The sequence below is a fragment of the Silene latifolia genome, unplaced genomic scaffold (genome assembly GCF_048544455.1).
Source record: "Silene latifolia isolate original U9 population unplaced genomic scaffold, ASM4854445v1 scaffold_106, whole genome shotgun sequence".
NCBI lineage: Eukaryota > Viridiplantae > Streptophyta > Magnoliopsida > Caryophyllales > Caryophyllaceae > Silene > Silene latifolia.
In genome coordinates, this window is record NW_027413125.1 from 2,476,411 (window position 1) to 2,499,678 (window position 23,268).

At 37.5% G+C, this 23,268-nt stretch overlaps 1 protein-coding gene across 1 annotated transcript; it reads left to right on the top strand.

The window, feature by feature from the left end:
* The first annotated feature begins 231 nt into the window (after positions 1-231).
* On the top strand, positions 232-9,605 carry LOC141637423 (uncharacterized). The gene is made up of 6 exons (XM_074446907.1): positions 232-330; positions 6,513-7,279; positions 7,376-7,491; positions 7,595-8,513; positions 8,625-8,911; positions 9,031-9,605. Exons 1-6 carry the CDS (start codon positions 232-234, stop codon positions 9,603-9,605), a joined length of 2,763 nt encoding a protein of 920 aa, XP_074303008.1.
* Positions 9,606-23,268: the final 13,663 nt, after the last annotated feature.

The following is a 23,268-nucleotide window of genomic DNA, read 5'->3' on the forward strand; positions in this document are numbered from 1 at the left end:
CAGCGAAGTTTAAACAGTCCGTACGACTGTTCGATTTGACATTTTGTTCCTGTTTTGTGTCGTATGTTGGGTTTGTTGTTTTTAGGTCGTGGCTCTTCATCCCTTTCTCATTTGCTCATGCTAATGTGAGGGTGATGATAACCCAAACGGTTTCCGGGACCGTCCTATCCTTAGCCCGGTTTTTAGGCCTCTTTTTATGTTGTTTTGGGTCATTTGTGACGGTCTTAAATTATGTTGCAAATTGTTGGTGTTCTTGCTGCGTTTTTGAAACTGTTTTGGGCTGATTACGGACCACCTCATCGTTTTAGTGCAAAGTGGTATCAGAGCCAGGTTCTTGCGTTTTCTTAAACCAAGACGATCTTGGGAAATGGTGGTCCTTGGTGTTCTAGGGTGTGACACCACAAATCTGTGCGTGGCTTGATTTGTGGGTGTTGGCTTTGGTTCGAGTACTTGTGTGTTGCTCGGGTCGAGTTGGCTAACAAGAGGGTTCGGTCTTTGCTAAGTGCTTGACTAGAATGGGCTCTTGTTGTTTCCCTCTTTAACATCTATACTACATTTTTCTGAAATTGTATTTGTTTTTGAAATCGTCTTTTGTTATACCACGTTCTTAACCGCGAAAGTTTGAGGACAAACTTTTCTCAACAAAGGGAGTTTGAAGCAAATATGGTAGGCCGACATTTTGTGTTAAAACAGCCAGCTTTCTCAAGAGAAATGAAGAGCACAATTGCAAGATTCCATGGACAAAATGACATCATATGGTCCCCTTTTTGTACAAGCAAAAGGCCAAAGTAATTGAAGAAGCAAAAACAACAAAATGGACAGCATTTTGTCACACCTAAACAGGCTGCCAAGCTTGTTTATTTGGACCCATTTGTTGTGCTTTTGTGTGTAAAATATCTACTTGTACTTTTGTCCATTTATGCTTTCAATTGTAGCCTTTAGATTAGCTTTTTAGATGGATGGTTTAGATTCATTTTCGGCCTCTATTTAAAGAGCACCTATCCCATGTAAACATTCAGATTTGAAGTTTAAGAGAAATGAATTTAAGAGGTTTTTGAAAACCCTAAATGTTAGTTCTTTGCTTAGTGCTTGAACAACCTCCTTTGCTTAGTGCTTGGAGATGACTCTATCCATTTGCTTAGTGCTTTGGAAGAGTACTATCCTAGGCTTAAACATGCTTTGTGATCTTGTTTAAGTCATATCTTTCTATCTTTCTCACAAATAAATCCTCACAAAACAACCCAAAACCGAAACAATACAAATACACAAAAACACTGTCTCGTGAAGTTTAAACAGTCCGTCTATTCGATTTGACATTTTGTTCTGTTTTTGTGTCGTATGTTGGGTTTGTTGTTTTTAGGTCGTGGCTCTTCATCCCTTTCTCATTTGCTCATGCTAATGTGAGGGTGATGATAACCCAAACGGTTTCCGGGACCGTCCTATCCTTAGCCCGGTTTTTAGGCCTCTTTTTATGTTGTTTTGGGTCATTTGTGACGGTCTTAAATTATGTTGCAAATTGTTGGTGTTCTTGCTGCGTTTTTGAAACTGTTTTGGGCTGATTACGGACCACCTCATCGTTTTAGTGCAACGAGTCACATGGACTAATGAACAATTACAATTGTTTAACACAACCACTCACAAGTACTAATGAACAAGGATAAATGGTTTACACAACGAGTCAGAAGGACTAATGAAAGAGGACAAATGGTTCACACAAAGAGTCACAAGGACTAATGAACAAGGACAAATAGTTCACACAACGAGTCACATTTACTAATAAACAAGGATAAATGGTTCACACAACGAGTCACATGGACTAATGAACAAGTACAATTGTTTAATACAAGAAGTCACAAGGACTAATGAACAAGGACAAATGGTTCACACAACGAGTCACATGGACTAATGAACAAGAAAATTGTTTAACACAACGACTCACAAGGACTAATGAACAAGAATAAATGGTTTACACAACGAGTCATAAGGACTAATGAACAAGGACAAATGGTTCACACAACGAGTCACATGGACTAATGAACAAGGACAATTGTTTAACACAACGAGTCACAAGGACTAATGAACAAGGACAAATAGTTCACACAACGAGTCACATTTACTAATAAACAAGGATAAATGGTTCACACAACGAGTCACATGGACTAATGAACAAGTACAATTGTTTAATACAAGAAGTCACAAGGACTAATAAACAAGGACAAATGGTTCACACAACGAGTCACATGGACTAATGAACAAGGACAATTGTTTAACACAACGAGTCACAAGGACTAATGAACAAGGACAAATAGTTCACACAACGAGTCACATTTACTAATAAACAAGGAAAAATGGTTCACACAACGAGTCACATGGACTAATGAACAAGTACAATTGTTTAATACAAAGAGTCACAAGGACTAATGAACGAGGACAAATGGTTCACACAAAGATTCACATCGACTAATGAACAAGTACAATTGTTTAACACAACGAGTCACAAGGACTAATGAACAAGGACAAATGGTTCACACAACGAGTCACATGGACTAATGAACAAGTAAAATTGTTTAACACAACGACTCACAAGGACTAATGAACAAGGACAAATGGTTCACACAACGAGTCACATGGACTAATGAACAAGGACAAATAGTTCACAGAACGAGTCACACGGACTAATGAACAAGGACAATTGTTTAACACAACGAGTCACATGAACTAATGAACAAGGACAAATAGTTCACACAACGAGTCACATTTACTAATAAACAAGGAAAAATGGTTCACACAACGAGTCACATGGACTAATGAACAAGTACAATTGTTTAACACAACGAGTCACAAGGACTAATGAACAAGGACAAATGGTTCACACAACGAGTCACATGGACTAATGGACAAGTACAATTGTTTAACACAACGAGTCACAAGTACTAATGAACAAGGACAAATGGTTCACACAACGAGTCACATGGACTAATGAACAATTACAATTGTTTAACACAACCACTCACAAGTACTAATGAACAAGGATAAATGGTTTACACAACGAGTCACAAGGACTAATGAAAGAGGACAAATGGTTCACACAAAGAGTCACATGGAATAATGAACAGGTACAATTGTTTAACACAACGAGTCACAAGGACTAATGAACAAGGACAAATGGTTCACACAACGAGTCACATGGACTAATGAACAAGAAAATTGTTTAACACAACGACTCACAAGGACTAATGAACAAGGATAAATGGTTTACACAACGAGTCATAAGGACTAATGAACAAGGACAAATGGTTCACACAACGAGTCACATGGTCTAATGAACAAGGACAATTGTTTAACACAACGAGTCACAAGGACTAATGAGCAAGGACAAATAGTTCACACAACGAGTCACATTTACTAATAAACAAGGAAAAATGGTTCACACAACGAGTCACATGGACTAATGAACAATTACAATTGTTTAACACAACGAGTCACAAGGACAAATGAACAAGGACAAATAGTTCACACAACGAGTCACATTTACTAATAAACATGGAAAAATGGTTCACACAACGAGTCACATGGACTAATGAACAAGTACAATTGTTTAATACAAGGAGTCACAAGGACTAATGAACAAGGACAAATGGTTAGCACAACGAGTCACATGGACTAATGAACAAGTACAATTGTTTAATACAAGAAGTCACAAGGACTAATGAACAAGGACAAATGGTTCACACGACGAGTCACATGGACTAATGAACAATTACAATTGTTTAACATAACGAGTCACAAGGACTAATGAACAAGGACAAATAGTTCACACAACGAGTCACATTTACTAATAAACAAGGAAAAATGGTTCACACAACGAGTCACATGGACTAATGAACAAGTACAATTGTTTAATACAAAGAGTCACAAGGACTAATGAACGAGGACAAATGGTTCACACAAAGATTCACATGGACTAATGAACAAGTACAATTGTTTAACACAACGAGTCACAAGGACTAATGAACAAGGACAAATGGTTCACACAACGAGTCACATGGACTAATGAACAAGTAAAATTGTTTAACACAACGACTCACAAGGACTAATGAACAAGGACAAATGGTTCACACAACGAGTCACATGGACTAATGAACAAGGACAAATAGTTCACACAACGAGTCACACGGACTAATGAACAAGGACAATTGTTTAACACAACGAGTCACATGAACTAATGAACAAGGACAAATAGTTCACACAACGATTCACATTTACTAATAAACAAGGAAAAATGGTTCACACAACGAGTCACATGGACTAATGAACAAGTACAATTGTTTAACACAACGAGTCACAAGGACTAATGAACAAGGACAAATGGTTCACACAACGAGTCACATGGACTAATGAACAAGTACAATTGTTTAACACAACGAGTCACAAGTACTAATGAACAAGGACAAATGGTTCACACAACGAGTCACATGGACTAATGAACAATTACAATTGTTTAACACAACCACTCACAAGTACTAATGAACAAGGATAAATGGTTTACACAACGAGTCACAAGGACTAATGAAAGAGGACAAATGGTTCACACAAAGAGTCACATGGACTAATGAACAGGTACAATTGTTTAACACAACGAGTCACAAGGACTAATGAACAAGGACAAATGGTTCACACAACGAGTCACATGGACTAATGAACAAGAAAATTGTTTAACACAACGACTCACAAGGACTAATGAACAAGGATAAATGGTTTACACAACGAGTCATAAGGACTAATGAACAAGGACAAATGGTTCACACAACGAGTCACATGGTCTAATGAACAAGGACAATTGTTTAACACAACGAGTCACAAGGACTAATGAGCAAGGACAAATAGTTCACACAACGAGTCACATTTACTAATAAACAAGGAAAAATGGTTCACACAACGAGTCACATGGACTAATGAACAATTACAATTGTTTAACACAACGAGTCACAAGGACAAATGAACAAGAACAAATAGTTCACACAACAAGTCACATTTACTAATAAACATGGAAAAATTGTTCACACAACGTGTCACATGGACTAATGAACAAGTACAATTGTTTAATACAAGGAGTCACAAGGACTAATGAACAAGGACAAATGGTTAGCACAACGAGTCACATGGACTAATGAACAAGTACAATTGTTTAATACAAGAAGTCACAAGGACTAATGAACAAGGACAAATGGTTCACACGACGAGTCACATGGACTAATGAACAATTACAATTGTTTAACATAACGAGTCACAAGGACTAATGAACAAGGACAAATAGTTCACACAACGAGTCACATTTACTAATAAACAAGGAAAAATGGTTCACACAACGAGTCACATGGACTAATGAACAATTACAATTGTTTAACACAACGAGTCACAAGGACAAATGAACAAGGACAAATAGTTCACACAACGAGTCACATTTACTAAGAAACATGGAAAAATGGTTCACACAACGAGTCACATGGACTAATGAACAAGTACAATTGTTTAATACAAGGAGTCACAAGGACTAATTGATGCAGGAGCATGTTCGGAACAAGCAAATGAGATCCTTATTAGTCGAAATGTAACTCAACTAGTAAAAGGATTTGAGCTTGGATCGAGTAATGTGTTGATGCTAAAATGGGAAGGCATGGGAGCCGCATAACACGGCTCTAGGGCTGCATATCACGGCTCCTAGGATGATTAGGATACACGGTTTCCTAAATCGTGTAGGTATAATAAGTTAGTTAATTACTATTTCTAATAAAGTTAGGAAAGCTAGATTTTCCTAATCCTAGTTTGATTAGAATACCCTAAAATCTGATTGTATTCTAATATTAGTTTTTAATTACTTTCCTAGTTAGTTTAGGAAAGGGGAATAACTTTCCTAGTTAGTTTAGGAAAGGGAAAGATAGCTTGATTTGCAAGCTAGGGTTTGGGTCGAATTGTGACCTCGTTTAGGAGTATATTAGGCCGTGTATGAAGCGAGAAACTATCATCGAATTTCCAGCAATAAAACTGTTTACATTTGTGAGCATTATTCCGATTAGGTTTGCGAGCTTAATCTTTAGATCTTCCTTGCGAGGTTGATTGCGTGAATCTGCGTTTGACACCTTGCGAGGTTAGGACTAGGAATTCACCATACTATCCAGTTACATTCATAATCACGAAATAATCAGTCCAAACAACACAATTTCCGCTGCAAATTTACCAATTACCACGACATACACAATCTCAGAAATAACAAACTCAACCGAACAGTTCAACGATCTGTCCAATCTCGTTTTTCCATACTGTTTTACATCAAATTGGTTACCAGAGCTAAGTTCAGATTTATTCCTTAATAGATCTGTCTTGGGACGTTGCTAATCATGGTTAAAGACGGTGAAGAAGGTCCGAAAACATGGGAAGATGGTCATAACGAGCTGAAGTTGGAGATGGCTCAGATGGCTTATGTGTTAAAAAATATAGCAAGCATGTTGAAGGCTAAAGAGAAGAAAAAAGAATCGGACACTCCATCCGAATCTGAAGAAGAGGACGAGCAGCCAAAGAGGAAGTCAAAAAATAAGAACGATGATGATCGAGGTTTAAAACTCGATATTCCTGACTTTGATGGCGAGATGGATCCGGAAAAATTTCTGGATTGGATAAGACAAGCTGAAAGGGTTTTCGAGTATAAAGAATACGATGACAAGAAGCAATTTAAAGTTGCAATCTTGAAGCTTACAAAGTATGCATCTTTATGGTACGAAAATCTGAAAAAACAAAGGAGAAAGGAAGGCAAGGACAAGATCGAATCTTGGATCAAATTAAAGAAGCACTTGATGAGACGATTCCTGCCAAGGGATTATGAACAAGATAACTACTTAAAGCTCCAATCTTTAGAGCAAGGAAGCATGACGGTGACTGAATACATCAAAGAATTCGAGAAGATGTCGATTGTATGCGATCTTGAGGAGAAAGAAGAGCTAAGGGTGGCGAGATTCATCAAGGGCCTAACACCCGCAATTGCTAAAAGAGTCGAGATCCAGAATTATGAAGGTTTTAATGATGTGTGTCGATTAGCATGGAAGTTCGAGAAACATGATAAGGCACAAAAACCTCATGCTTACTCCAAGGGACAAAGTTCGGGAACGAATTCATATTCCAGGCCAGCTCCTAGCAAGGCTAAAGAAATCCCGAAAGAAGAACCCAAGGACAAAGGAAAGGGTGTTGCCGAGCCAAAGGGGAGTTCTTTGAGACGTTGCTTCAAGTGTCAAGGCTATGGACATATAGCAAACGAATGTCCTCTTAAACGAGCCCTAACACTCAAGAATTATGTGATTTGATCCCCGTATTTGTCACGCAGAGGAGGAAAAACAGTCCAAGGGAATGTTGAAACTGATGGTGAAGGATTAGTCTATGATTTGGATCCGTTGAGTGACGAGGAGTGCTTAGTGCTGCGTAATTTGCATATGGAAACGGGTTGGTGAGAATGAACAACGGGAGCAAATCTTCCATACTCGGTGCAAGGTAAACAGTAAAATTTGCAATCTTATTATTGATAGTGGATCGTGTGCTAATGTAGTAGCAAGGGACCTTGTTGATGAACTAAAATTGCAAACTAAAGACCGAGTTAAACCATATAAATTGCATTGGCTGAATGGGGAGAATGGGATTCAAGTTAAGAAACAAGCCTTAGTTTCGTTGAGTTTAGGACCCTATCTTGATGAGGTGTGGTGCGATATAATTCCTATGAATGCATGCCACATTCTGTTGGGTAGGCCTTGGCAATTCGATAGAAAGGTTGAACATGACGGGAGAGCCAATGTGTATAGCGTGATGAAGGGTAATGTGAGATATAATCTGAAACCTATGTCACCTAACAAGATTAAAGAGTCTAAAACAAAGAAGGGGAGTATGTTTATGGAGGCTCGGGAGGTTGAGGAAGCTTTAGCTCGTGGAGAACGAACTTATGTGCTGATGGTTCGTGAATTAGGGTCCGTTGGTGTGTGTAATGACCGTGGGGTACAGGAGCTATTAGAAGAGTTCCGGGATGTGTTTCCGGATGAGTTACCGGATGGGTTACCTCCTTTACGTGGTATTGAACACCAAATAGATCGATTCGGGGCGGCATTGCCTAATAAGCCGGCCTATCGTTGTAATCCGGAGGAAGCAAAGGAGTTGCAGAGACAAGTCCAAGAATTGATAAATAGAGGATATGTTCAAGAGAGTTTAAGTCCTTGTGCGGTGCCTGCGTTATTAGTGCCAAAGAAGGAAGGGACTTGGAGAATGTGCATTGATAGTAGAGCGGTGAATAACATTACCATCAAATATCGCTTTCCTATGCCAAGACTTGATGATATGCTTGACGAACTTTCTGGTTCGTGTGTCTTTTCTAAACTGGATTTGAGGAGTGGCTACCATCAAATGAGGATTCGAGAAGGGGATGAGTGGAAGACCGCGTTTAAAACGAAGCAAGGATTATATGAATGGCTTGTGATGCCGTTTGGGTTGTGCAATGCTCCTAGTTCGTTTATGAGGTTGATGAATGAAGTGTTAAGGCCGTTCCTTAACAAATTCGTGGTGGTCTATCTTGACGACATCCTGATTTATAGCAAAGATGAAGAGTCGCACAAACGACATTTGCGAGCTGTGTTTGAAGTGTTGCGAGATCAGAAGCTTTATGGTAAGTTGGAAAAATGTACTTTTATGGTCTCGAGTGTTGTCTTTCTTGGTTATATTGTGGGAAAAGACGGAGTAAGTATGGACCCATCCAAGGTCGATGCTATTCAAGCCTGGCCAGTTCCGAAATCAACTACAGAGGTGCGAAGCTTTCATGGTTTAGCATCATTTTATAGGCGATGCATCCAGGGTTTTAGCTCGATTGTGGCTCCAATTCTGAGTTAACAAGAAAGGAGAGTTCGTATGGACGAACAGCGCCCAAAAGGCGTTTGAAGAGGTAAAACGCAAGTCGTGCTCCGGACTGTTTTAGCACTACCGATTTTAATAAATTATTTGAAGTCGAGTGTGATGCAAGTGGTGTTGGGATTGGTGCCGTGTTATTACAAGAAAAGAGGCCTATTGCATATTTCAGCGAGAAATTAAACGGTGCAAGGTTGAACTATTCAACCTACGACAAAGAGTTTTATGCAATCGTGAGAGCATTGGACCATTGGAGTCATTATCTGCGTCCGAAGCCGTTTATTTTACATTCTGATCACGAGGCTCTTAAACACATCCATGGACAGCAAAAGTTAAATCAAAGACATGCCAAATGGGTGGAATTCTTGCAATCATTCACGTTTTCTTCAAAGTACAAGACGGGAAGTTCTAACGTCGTGGCTGATGCATTATCACGAAGGCATTCATTGTTGATTGAGTTGGATGCAAGGATTCTTGGTTTTGAACATATCAAGGAAGCTGTACAAGTCGATCCAGAATTTTCAAAGGAAATCATTGATCCAACAGGTTTGTATCTTGTTCGGGATGGCTATCTCTTCAAGGGTAATCGGCTATGCATTCCGAATGGGTCGATTAGGGAGTTGTTGGTACGAGAAGCTCATGGCGGAGCTATTCTTTGGACACTTTGGAGTTAATAAGACAAGTGACATCCTAAGTGAACACTTCTACTGGCCAAGAATGAATAAGGACGTGCAAGAAATCGTGGCGAAATGCGTGGTATGCCAAAAGGCTAAGAGTACGTTCACCAAAGGTTTGTATACACCTCGCCGTGCACTGTACAGCCATGGAATGAGGTGAGCATGGATTTTATCCTTGGTTTGCCGAGAACTCAAAGGGGTAAGGACTCGATTATGGTGGTAGTTGATCGATTCTCGAAGATGGCGCATTTTATTCCGTGTCACAAGACTGATGATGCAACTAAAGTGGCTGATTTGTACTATAGAGAGATCGTTCGATTACATGGGATACCTCTTACTATTGTTTCAGATCGAGATGTGAAGTTTCTTAGTTACTCGGAAGACGTTATGGCGTTTGATGGGGACTAAACTTCTTTTCAAGACATCACACCATCCACAAACAGATGGTCGGACCGAGGTAACCAACCGTACTCTGGGAGTCTATTGCGAGGATTGGTTAGTAAAAGCACAAAGGATTGGGATATCAAATTGGCGCATGCTGAATTTGCTTATAATCGTACACCATCAATGACGACAGGACGAGCTCCATTCGAGATTGTTTATGGCGTGAATCCATACCTGCCAATCGATTTAGTGCCCATTCCAAAGAAAGATGTGTTAAGTTTTGAAGCCAAAGAAAGACAAGCTGCATTTCTCCGAGTATGTGAACAAGTTCGAGCTCAAATTGAGAAGGCAAATGCTAAATACAAAGAGAAGGCTAATAAACATCGAAAGCAGCCTGTTTTCAAGGAAGGTGATCTTGTGTGGTTACATTTGAGAAAGGAACGATTTCCATCTAAAAGGAAGAATAAGTTGATGCCACGAGCAGATGGTCCGTTCAAGATCCTCGAATGTTATGGTTCTAATGCATACAAGCTGGAGTTGCCGAGTGAATATGGTGGGGTGAGCGCGACATTCAATGTAGGCGACCTATCACCGTATCTGGAAGACGAGGATTTGAGGGCAAATTCTCAAAAAGAAGGAGAGAATGATGCGGGGAGCATGTTCGGAACAAGCAAATGAGATCCTTATTAGTCGAAATGTAACTCAACTAGTAAAAGGATTTGAGCTTGGATCGAGTAATGTGTTGATGCTAAAATGGGAAGGCATGGGAGCCGCATAACACGGCTCTAGGGCTGCATATCACGGCTCCTAGGATGATTAGGATACACGGTTTCCTAAATCGTGTAGGTATAATAAGTTAGTTAATTACTATTTCTAATAAAGTTAGGAAAGCTAGATTTTCCTAATCCTAGTTTGATTAGAATACCCTAAAAATCTGATTGTATTCTAATATTAGTTTTTAATTACTTTCCTAGTTAGTTTAGGAAAGGGGAATAACTTTCCTAGTTAGTTTAGGAAAGGGAAAGATAGCTTGATTTGCAAGCTAGGGTTTGGGTCGAATTGTGACCTCGTTTAGGAGTATATTAGGCCGTGTATGAAGCGAGAAACTATCATCGAATTTCCAGCAATAAAACTGTTTACATTTGTGAGCATTATTCCGATTAGGTTTGCGAGCTTAATCTTTAGATCTTCCTTGCGAGGTTGATTGCGTGAATCTGCGTTTGACACCTTGCGAGGTTAGGACTAGGAATTCACCATACTATCCAGTTACATTCATAATCACGAAATAATCAGTCCAAACAACACAATTTCCGCTGCAAATTTACCAATTACCACGACATACACAATCTCAGAAATAACAAACTCAACCGAACAGTTCAACGATCTGTCCAATCTCGTTTTTCCATACTGTTTTACATCACTAATGAACACGGACAAATGGTTCACACAACGAGTCACATGGACTAATGAACAAGTACAATTGTTTAACATAACGAGTTAGAAGGACTAATGAACAAGGACAAATGGTTCACACAACGAGTCACATTTACTAATGAACAAGTAAAATTGTTTAACACAACGACTCACAAGGACTAATGAACAAGGATAAATGGTTTACACAACGAGTCATAAGGACTAATGAACAAGGACAAATGGTTCACACAACGAGTCACATGGACTAATGAACAAGGACAATTGTTTAACACAACGAGTCACAAGGACTAATGAACAAGGACAAATAGTTCACACAACGAGTCACATTTACTAATAAACAAGGAAAAATGGTTCACACAACGAGTCACATGGACTAATGAACAAGTACAATTGTTTAATACAAGGAGTCACAAGGACTAATGAATAAGGACAAATGGTTCACACAACGAGTCACATGGACTAATGAACAAGTACAATTGTTTAACACAACGAGTCACAAGGACTAATGAACAAGGATAAATGGTTCACACAACGAGTCACATGGACTAATGAACAAGGACAAATAGTTCACACAACGAGTCACATGGACTAATGAACAAGGACAATTGTTTAACACAACGAGTCACAAGGACTAATGAACAAGGACAAATAGTTCACACAACGAGTCACATTTACTAATAAACAAGGAAAAATGGTTCACACAACGAGTCACATGGACTAATGAACAAGTACAATTGTTTAATACAAAGAGTCACAAGGACTAATGAACGAGGACAAATGGTTCACACAAAGAGTCACATGGACTAATGAACAAGTACAATTGTTTAATACAAGGAGTCACAAGGACTAATGAACAAGGACAAATGGTTCACACAACGAGTCACATGGACTAATTAACAAGTACAATTGTTTAACACAACGAGTCACAAGTACTAATGAACAAAGACAAATGGTTCACACAACGAGTCACATGGACTAATGAACAATTACAATTGTTTAACACAACCATTCATAAGTACTAATGAACAAGGATAAATGGTTTACACAACGAGTCACAAGGACTAATGAAAGAGGACAAATGGTTCACACAAAGAGTCACAAGGACTAATGAACAGGTACAATTGTTTAACACAACGAGTCACAAGGACTAATGAACAATGACAAATGGTTCACACAACGAGTCACATGGACTAATGAACAAGAAAATTGTTTAACACAACGACTCACAAGGACTAATGAACAAGGATAAATGGTTTACACAACGAGTCATAAGGACTAATGAACAAGGACAAATGGTTCACACAACGAGTCACATGGACTAATGAACAAGGACAATTGTTTAACACAACGAGTCACAAGGACTAATGAACAAGGACAAATAGTTCACACAACGAGTCACATTTACTAATAAACAAGGAAAAATGGTTCACACAACGAGTCACATGGACTAATGAACAATTACAATTGTTTAACACAACGAGTCACAAGGACAAATGAACAAGGACAAATAGTTCACACAACGAGTCACATTTACTAATAAACATGGAAAAATGGTTCACACAACGAGTCACATGGACTAATGAACAAGTACAATTGTTTAATACTAGGAGTCACAAGGACTAATTAACAAGGACAAATGGTTCACACAACGAGTCACATGGACTAATGAACAAGTACAATTGTTTAATACAAGAAGTCACAAGGACTAATGAACAAGGACAAATGGTTCACACGACGAGTCACATGGACTAATGAACAATTACAATTGTTTAACATAACGAGTCACAAGGACTAATGAACAAGGACAAATAGTTCACACAACGAGTCACATTTACTAATAAACAAGGAAAAATGGTTCACACAACGAGTCACATGGACTAATGAACAATTACAATTGTTTAACACAACGAGTCACAAGGACAAATGAACAAGGACAAATAGTTCACACAACGAGTCACATTTACTAATAAACATGGAAAAATGGTTCACACAACGAGTCACATGGACTAATGAACAAGTACAATTGTTTAATACAAGGAGTCACAAGGACTAATGAACACGGACAAATGGTTCACACAACGAGTCACATGGACTAATGAACAAGTACAATTGTTTAACACAACGAGTCACAAGGACTAATGAACAAGGACAAATGGTTCACACAACGAGTCACATTTACTAATGAACAAGTAAAATTGTTTAACACAACGACTCACAAGGACTAATGAACAAGGATAAATGGTTTACACAACGAGTCATAAGGACTAATGAACAAGGACAAATGGTTCACACAACGAGTCACATGGACTAATGAACAAGGACAATTGTTTAACACAACGAGTCACAAGGACTAATGAACAAGGACAAATAGTTCACACAACGAGTCACATTTACTAATAAACAAGGAAAAATGGTTCACACAACGAGTCACATGGACTAATGAACAAGTACAATTGTTTAATACAAGGAGTCACAAGGACTAATGAACAAGGACAAATGGTTCACACAACGAGTCACATGGACTAATGAACAAGTACAATTGTTTAACACAACGAGTCACAAGGACTAATGAACAAGGACAAATGGTTCACACAACGAGTCACAAGGACTAATGAACAAGGACAAATAGTTCACACAATGAGTCACATGGACTAATGAACAAGGACAATTGTTTAACACAACGAGTCACAAGGACTAATGAACAAGGACAAATAGTTCACACAACGAGTCACATTTACTAATAAACAAGGAAAAATGGTTCACACAACGAGTCACATGGATTAATGAACAAGTACAATTGTTTAATACAAAGAGTCACAAGGACTAATGAACGAGGACAAATGGTTCACACAAAGAGTCACATGGACTAATGAACAAGTACAATTGTTTAATACAAGGAGTCACAAGGACTAATGAACAAGGACAAATGGTTCACACTAAACGACAAAGTCACTTGGACTAATGAACAAGTACAATTGTTTAACACAACGAGTCACAAGTACTAATGAACAAGGACAAATGGTTCACACAACGAGTCACATGGACTAATGAACAATTACAATTGTTTAACACAACCACTCACAAGTACTAATGAACAAGGATAAATGGTTTACACAACGAGTCACAAGGACTAATGAAAGAGGACAAATGGTTCACACAAAGAGTCACATGGACTAATGAACAGGTACAATTGTTTAACACAACGAGTCACAAGGACTAATGAACAAGGACAAATGGTTCACACAATGAGTCACATGGACTAATGAACAAGAAAATTGTTTAACACAACGACTCACAAGGACTAATGAACAAGGATAAATGGTTTACACAACGAGTCATAAGGACTAATGAACAAGGACAATTGTTTAACACAACGAGTCACAAGGACTAATGAGCAAGGACAAATAGTTCACACAACGAGTCACATTTACTAATAAATAAGGAAAAATGGTTCACACAACGAGTCACATGGACTAATGAACAATTACAATTGTTTAACACAACGAGTCACAAGGACAAATGAACAAGGACAAATAGTTCACACAACGAGTCACATTTACTAATAAACATGGAAAAATGGTTCACACAACGAGTCACATGGACTAATGAACAAGTACAATTGTTTAATACAAGGAGTCACAAGGACTAATGAACAAGGACAAATGGTTCACACAACGAGTCACATGGACTAATGAACAAGTACAATTGTTTAATACAAGAAGTCACAAGGACTAATGAACAAGGACAAATGGTTCACACGACGATTCACATTGGACTAACGAGTCACATGGACTAATGAACAATTACAATTGTTTAACATAATGAGTCACAAGGACTAATGAACAAGGACAAATAGTTCACACAACGAGTCACATTTACTAATAAACAAGGAAAAATGGTTCACACAACGAGTCACATGGACTAATGAACAATTACAATTTAACACAACGAGTCACAAGGACAAATGAACAAGGACAAATAGTTCACACAACGAGTCACATTTACTAATAAACATGGAAAAATGGTTCACACAACGAGTCACATGGACTAATGAACAAGTACAATTGTTTAATACAAGGAGTCACAAGGACTAATGAATAAGGACAAATGGTTCACACAACGAGTCACATGGACTAATGAACAAGTACAATTGTTTAACATAACGAGTCACAAGGACTAATGAACAAGGACAAATGGTTCACACAACGAGTCACATGGACTAATGAACAAGGACAAATAGTTCACACAACGAGTCACATGGACTAATGAACAAGGACAATTGTTTAACACAACGAGTCACAAGGACTAATGAACAAGGACAAATAGTTCACACAACGAGTCACATTTACTAATAAACAAGGAAAAATGGTTCACACAACGAGTCACATGGACTAATGAACAAGTACAATTGTTTAATACAAAGAGTCACAAGGACTAATGAACGAGGACAAATGGTTCACACAAAGAGTCACATGGACTAATGAACAAGTACAATTGTTTAATACAAGGAGTCACAAGGACTAATGAACAAGGACAAATGGTTCACACAACGAGTCACATGGACTAATGAACAAGTACAATTGTTTAACACAACGAGTCACAAGTACTAATGAACAAAGACAAATGGTTCACACAACGAGTCACATGGACTAATGAACAATTACAATTGTTTAACACAACCACTCACAAGAACTAATGAACAAGGATAAATGGTTTACACAACGAGTCACAAGGACTAATGAAAGAGGACAAATGGTTCACACAAAGAGTCACATGGACTAATGAACAGGTACAATTGTTTAACACAACGAGTCACAAGGACTAATGAACAAGGACAAATGGTTCACACAACGAGTCACATGGACTAATGAACAAGAAAATTGTTTAACACAACGACTCACAAGGACTAATGAACAAGGATAAATGGTTTACACAACGAGTCATAAGGACTAATGAACAAGGACAAATGGTTCACACAACGAGTCACATGGACTAATGAACAAGGACAATTGTTTAACACAACGAGTCACAAGGACTAATGAGCAAGGACAAATAGTTCACACAACGAGTCACATTTACTAATAAATAAGGAAAAATGGTTCACACAACGAGTCACATGGACTAATGAACAATTACAATTGTTTAACACAACGAGTCACAAGGACAAATGAACAAGGACAAATAGTTCACACAACGAGTCACATTTACTAATAAACATGGAAAAATGGTTCACACAACGAGTCACATGGACTAATGAACAAGTACAATTGTTTAATACAAGGAGTCACAAGGACTAATGAACAAGGACAAATGGTTCACACAACGAGTCACATGGACTAATGAACAAGTACAATTGTTTAATACAAGAAGTCACAAGGACTAATGAACAAGGACAAATGGTTCACACGACGAGTCACATGGACTAATGAACAATTACAATTGTTTAACATAACGAGTCACAAGGACTAATGAACAAGGACAAATAGTTCACACAACGAGTCACATTTACTAATAAACAAGGAAAAATGGTTCACACAACGAGTCACATGGACTAATGAACAATTACAATTTAACACAACGAGTCACAAGGACAAATGAACAAGGACAAATAGTTCACACAACGAGTCACATTTACTAATAAACATGGAAAAATGGTTCACACAACGAGTCACATGGACTAATGAACAAGTACAATTGTTTAATACAAGGAGTCACAAGGACTAATGAATAAGGACAAATGGTTCACACAACGAGTCACATGGACTAATGAACAAGTACAATTGTTAAACACAACGAGTCACAAGGACTAATGAACAAGGACAAATGGTTCACACAACGAGTCACATGGACTAATGAACAAGGACAAATAGTTCACACAACGAGTCACATGGACTAATGAACAAGGACAATTGTTTAACACAACGAGTCACAAGGACTAATGAACAAGGACAAATAGTTCACACAACGAGTCACATTTACTAATAAACAAGGAAAAATGGTTCACACAACGAGTCACATGGACTAATGAACAAGTACAATTGTTTAATACAAAGAGTCACAAGGACTAATGAACGAGGACAAATGGTTCACACAAAGAGTCACATGGACTAATGAACAAGTACAATTGTTTAATACAAGGAGTCACAAGGACTAATGAACAAGGACAAATGGTTCACACAACGAGTCACATGGACTAATGAACAAGTACAATTGTTTAACACAACGAGTCACAAGTACTAATGAACAAAGACAAATGGTTCACACAACGAGTCACATGGACTAATGAACAATTACAATTGTTTAACACAACCATTCATAAGTACTAATGAACAAGGATAAATGGTTTACACAACGAGTCACAAGGACTAATGAAAGAGGACAAATGGTTCACACAAAGAGTCACAAGGACTAATGAACAGGTACAATTGTTTAACACAACGAGTCACAAGGACTAATGAACAAGGACAAATGGTTCACACAACGAGTCACATGGACTAATGAACAAGAAAATTGTTTAACACAACGACTCACAAGGACTAATGAACAAGGATAAATGGTTTACACAACGAGTCATAAGGACTAATGAACAAGGACAAATGGTTCACACAACGAGTCACATGGACTAATGAACAAGGACAATTGTTTAACACAACGAGTCACAAGGACTAATGAACAAGGACAAATAGTTCACACAACGAGTCACATTTACTAATAAACAAGGAAAAATGGTTCACACAACGAGTCACATGGACTAATGAACAATTACAATTGTTTAACACAACGAGTCACAAGGACAAATGAACAAGGACAAATAGTTCACACAACGAGTCACATTTACTAATAAACAAGGAAAAATGGTTCACACAACGAGTCACATGGACTAATGAACAATTACAATTGTTTAACACAACGAGTCACAAGGACAAATGAACAAGGACAAATAGTTCACACAACGAGTCACATTTACTAATAAACATGGAAAAATGGTTCACACAACGAGTCACATGGACTAATGAACAAGTACAATTGTTTAATACAAGGAGTCACAAGGACTAATGAACACGGACAAATGGTTCACACAACGAGTCACATGGACTAATGAACAAGTACAATTGTTTAACACAACGAGTCACAAGGACTAATGAACAAGGACAAATGGTTCACACAACGAGTCACATTTACTAATGAACAAGTAAAATTGTTTAACACAACGACTCACAAGGACTAATGAACAAGGATAAATGGTTTACACAACGAGTCATAAGGACTAATGAACAAGGACAAATGGTTCACACAACGAGTCACATGGACTAATGAACAAGGACAATTGTTTAACACAACGAGTCACAAGGACTAATGAACAAGGACAAATAGTTCACACAACGAGTCACATGGACTAATGAACAAGAAAATTGTTTAACACAACGACTCACAAGGACTAATGAACAAGAATAAATGGTTTACACAACGAGTCATAAGGACTAATGAACAAGGACAAATGGTTCACACAACGAGTCACATGGACTAATGAACAAGGACAATTGTTTAACACAACGAGTCACAAGGACTAATGAACAAGGACAAATAGTTCACACAACGAGTCACATTTACTAATAAACAAGGAAAAATGGTTCACACAACGAGTCACATGGACTAATGAACAAGTACAATTGTTTAATACAAGGAGTCACAAGGACTAATGAACAAGGACAAATGGTTCACACAACGAGTCACATGGACTAATGAACAAGGACAAATGGTTCACACAACGAGTCACATTTACTAATGAACAAGTAAAATTGTTTAACACAACGACTCACAAGGACTAATGAACAAGGATAAATGGTTTACACAACGAGTCATAAGGACTAATGAACAAGGACAAATGGTTCACACAACGAGTCACATGGACTAATGAACAAGGACAATTGTTTAACACAACGAGTCACAAGGACTAATGAACAAGGACAAATAGTTCACACAACGAGTCACATTTACTAATAAACAAGGAAAAATGGTTCACACAACGAGTCACATGGACTAATGAACAAGTACAATTGTTTAATACAAGGAGTCACAAGGACTAATGAACAAGGACAAATGGTTCACACAACGAGTCACATGGACTAATGAACAAGTACAATTGTTTAACACAACGAGTCACAAGGACTAATGAACAAGGACAAATGGTTCACACAACGAGTCACAAGGACTAATGAACAAGGACAAATAGTTCACACAATGAGTCACATGGACTAATGAACAAGGACAATTGTTTAACACAACGAGTCACAAGGACTAATGAACAAGGACAAATAGTTCACACAACGAGTCACATTTACTAATAAACAAGGAAAAATGGTTCACACAACGAGTCACATGGATTAATGAACAAGTACAATTGTTTAATACAAAGAGTCACAAGGACTAATGAACGAGGACAAATGGTTCACACAAAGAGTCACATGGACTAATGAACAAGTACAATTGTTTAATACAAGGAGTCACAAGGACTAATGAACAAGGACAAATGGTTCACACAACGAGTCACTTGGACTAATGAACAAGTACAATTGTTTAACACAACGAGTCACAAGTACTAATGAACAAGGACAAATGGTTCACACAACGAGTCACATGGACTAATGAACAATTACAATTGTTTAACACAACCACTCACAAGTACTAATGAACAAGGATAAATGGTTTACACAACGAGTCACAAGGACTAATGAAAGAGGACAAATGGTTCACACAAAGAGTCACATGGACTAATGAACAGGTACAATTGTTTAACACAACGAGTCACAAGGACTAATGAACAAGGACAAATGGTTCACACAATGAGTCACATGGACTAATGAACAAGAAAATTGTTTAACACAACGACTCACAAGGACTAATGAACAAGGATAAATGGTTTACACAACGAGTCATAAGGACTAATGAACAAGGACAATTGTTTAACACAACGAGTCACAAGGACTAATCACAAGGACTAATGAGCAAGGACAAATAGTTCACACAACGAGTCACATTTACTAATAAATAAGGAAAAATGGTTCACACAACGAGTCACATGGACTAATGAACAATTACAATTGTTTAACACAACGAGTCACAAGGACAAATGAACAAGGACAAATAGTTCACACAACGAGTCACATTTACTAATAAACATGGAAAAATGGTTCACACAACGAGTCACATGGACTAATGAACAAGTACAATTGTTTAATACAAGGAGTCACAAGGACTAATGAACAAGGACAAATGGTTCACACAACGAGTCACATGGACTAATGAACAAGTACAATTGTTTAATACAAGAAGTCACAAGGACTAATGAACAAGGACAAATGGTTCACACTGAAGGAAATGTATATTCATATACATATTTAACATACTCATATATGTCTAATTAATTTGTCATAAATTAAAACGGATCTTATGCATGCAAACAATATAATAAAATAGAGGAGAAATCATGTCCTTACAAAATTAATTTCGGATATTTGGGCACAAAAGAGATCACCTATCTCTTTTGTTCTTGAGCTTATCCCAATGGAAGAACAAAGATCTAAGAGTAAGATCTCTCCCTAAATATAATACCCAAGGCTCCTCTTAATTAAATTAATATTACAAATACTAGTTATAATATTAATCTATGAGAAAATTGAACCAAAAATATTGTTAACACTTTGAATATTTTCGGTTTTGATGAGAGATAAAGAGAGGATTTTATTTCTCTAGAAAACTTATATTTTGGATGATTGAATGGAATGAAAATAATACACTACCTTTAGTATATTATTAGGCAAAATTTAAAGAAAAACAATGATCACTTTTCTCTTCTCAAAACCGTGTAAGAGGAGGCAATAGGGGAGCCAATGCATGAAGATTTTGTTCTTCACAAGGAACAATAGCCTTGCATGGCTAGGTGGCTTTTTAATCATTGTGTTTTCCACTAATTACAAATAACATATAATTAGCTTAATCTCTTCTAATTTTCGGCCCATATGATAATATGGAATCCATATTATTTTGTCAATTGTCTATATGTTACATGTCACATGTCACATATATTTGTTATGTAATTTTTATCATATTAAAAATCAACGTATTAATAAAATACGTCACATACAAAAATTGACTTAGTAATTTCATAATTACTTGTGCCAAAAATATTTTACCATTTATAAATCACAACAGATTGTATTTATAACAGTTCATTCAAATTTAATTGTTACATTAAACAATTTATTTCATCCGAGTAATTATACAATTTGATTACTCAGACCGTATCTTATTTAATCATATTTCAATATGATACGTAAATTTTACTTCCAAAATCGTCCGTCAATTTTCAAGTAATTTAATTAACTCGTAATATTATACGATTAATTAAATAATCAATTAAGAGGGTTGCCCTTTAGGTATGACCTAGGGGTCAATCGATCACCACCGTCACACGACAAGTAATGTCAAACTCTAGTAAGCCAATCATTACCGATATATGTTGACCAGTTGTGATAACAATATTACTTCCCAATTGTATTCATTTTAATGAGACTTAAACATGTGATCATCATGATCAACAGTTGTGATCGCATTATTGTCGGAGGACACATATTCCAACAATCTCCCACTTGTCCTCGACAAGTGTGCGTCACCAATTCTCTTGTCCTATTACTATCTCCCACTCAATGCAAGGTGTCTTTCAGGTCGTACTTGCAAGTGATCATATCGAGAGCGGTTTCCTCGATCTGGAGAATAACTGTTTGACCGGATTTATCCACACTGGATACCTTCCGAGCGTGGCCACGCATTTCCAGTTCATTACTCCTCGAGTGGCCCTGAGATATTGTTATAACCCTGACTAGGGGTGGACAATTCCTATCGCACTCATTCCCTTCGACTAGCCACAGCCATCATAACCCAAAATATGCCCATTTGACCCCATTTACGAAGGTCGTAGTAACACAAATCAAAGTTAATCTGAAACTGTGCCATCTTAGGAGAATAGTCTTTAGTCAAAAGAATCGACTCATTTGAATACTATAGTAGCTCTCGCCACGACCAGGCTATATAAATTTGCCAGAACTCTATAAGCGGTCATAAGGCCCGACAAAATGTTCCTAACAATCTGCCTATGTGATCGACTAGTCATCTCACATGACTCTATGGCATTTGAACTTGCCATCAATCGCCTCACACTCTAGTCACTTCGAGACGTCACCTCATATAAGTAACTATGGGCAAAAACAATGTTAATCCATGTTCACTTTAACGGGGTTCAATTGTCTCTACAACCCGTTTGGATATAACAATGTACCAAGTGAGTTAATAATAACTCAAACGACAAATGTCGACATCACACTCGGGTAGTCAATATCATATTACAACCTTGTGATGTATATCATAAGTGTAAACACTCATTGATTGCAATAGAAGTTTAACATCCCATGTGTCCATGTGTTCAAATTTCTTGCACTTGCAATTTCCTTCACATTCATGTTCTCATAGCATGAATCTTACCAAGTACACATTTAAGGTTCTTGACCTTGGTTTTGGTTCTTTAACTTGAAAGAACTTTCTTATCGATCATGTCATAACGAACGAATTTGCGATGAATAATATAACTTGCACTGATCAAGTATTTCATCCACACATAATGCACTAGGTATATGTTTTGTAGAATCTTGTAATTGACAAGATTATTTAGCTTAGCACTTCTAATAAGTCCTAGCTTTTACTAGGAAAGATTGTTTATGAATAACCTCTTATTCAACCAAGCATCTTTCCAAAAACTTCTCATTTCTCTTTCTAGACTTGGAAGAAT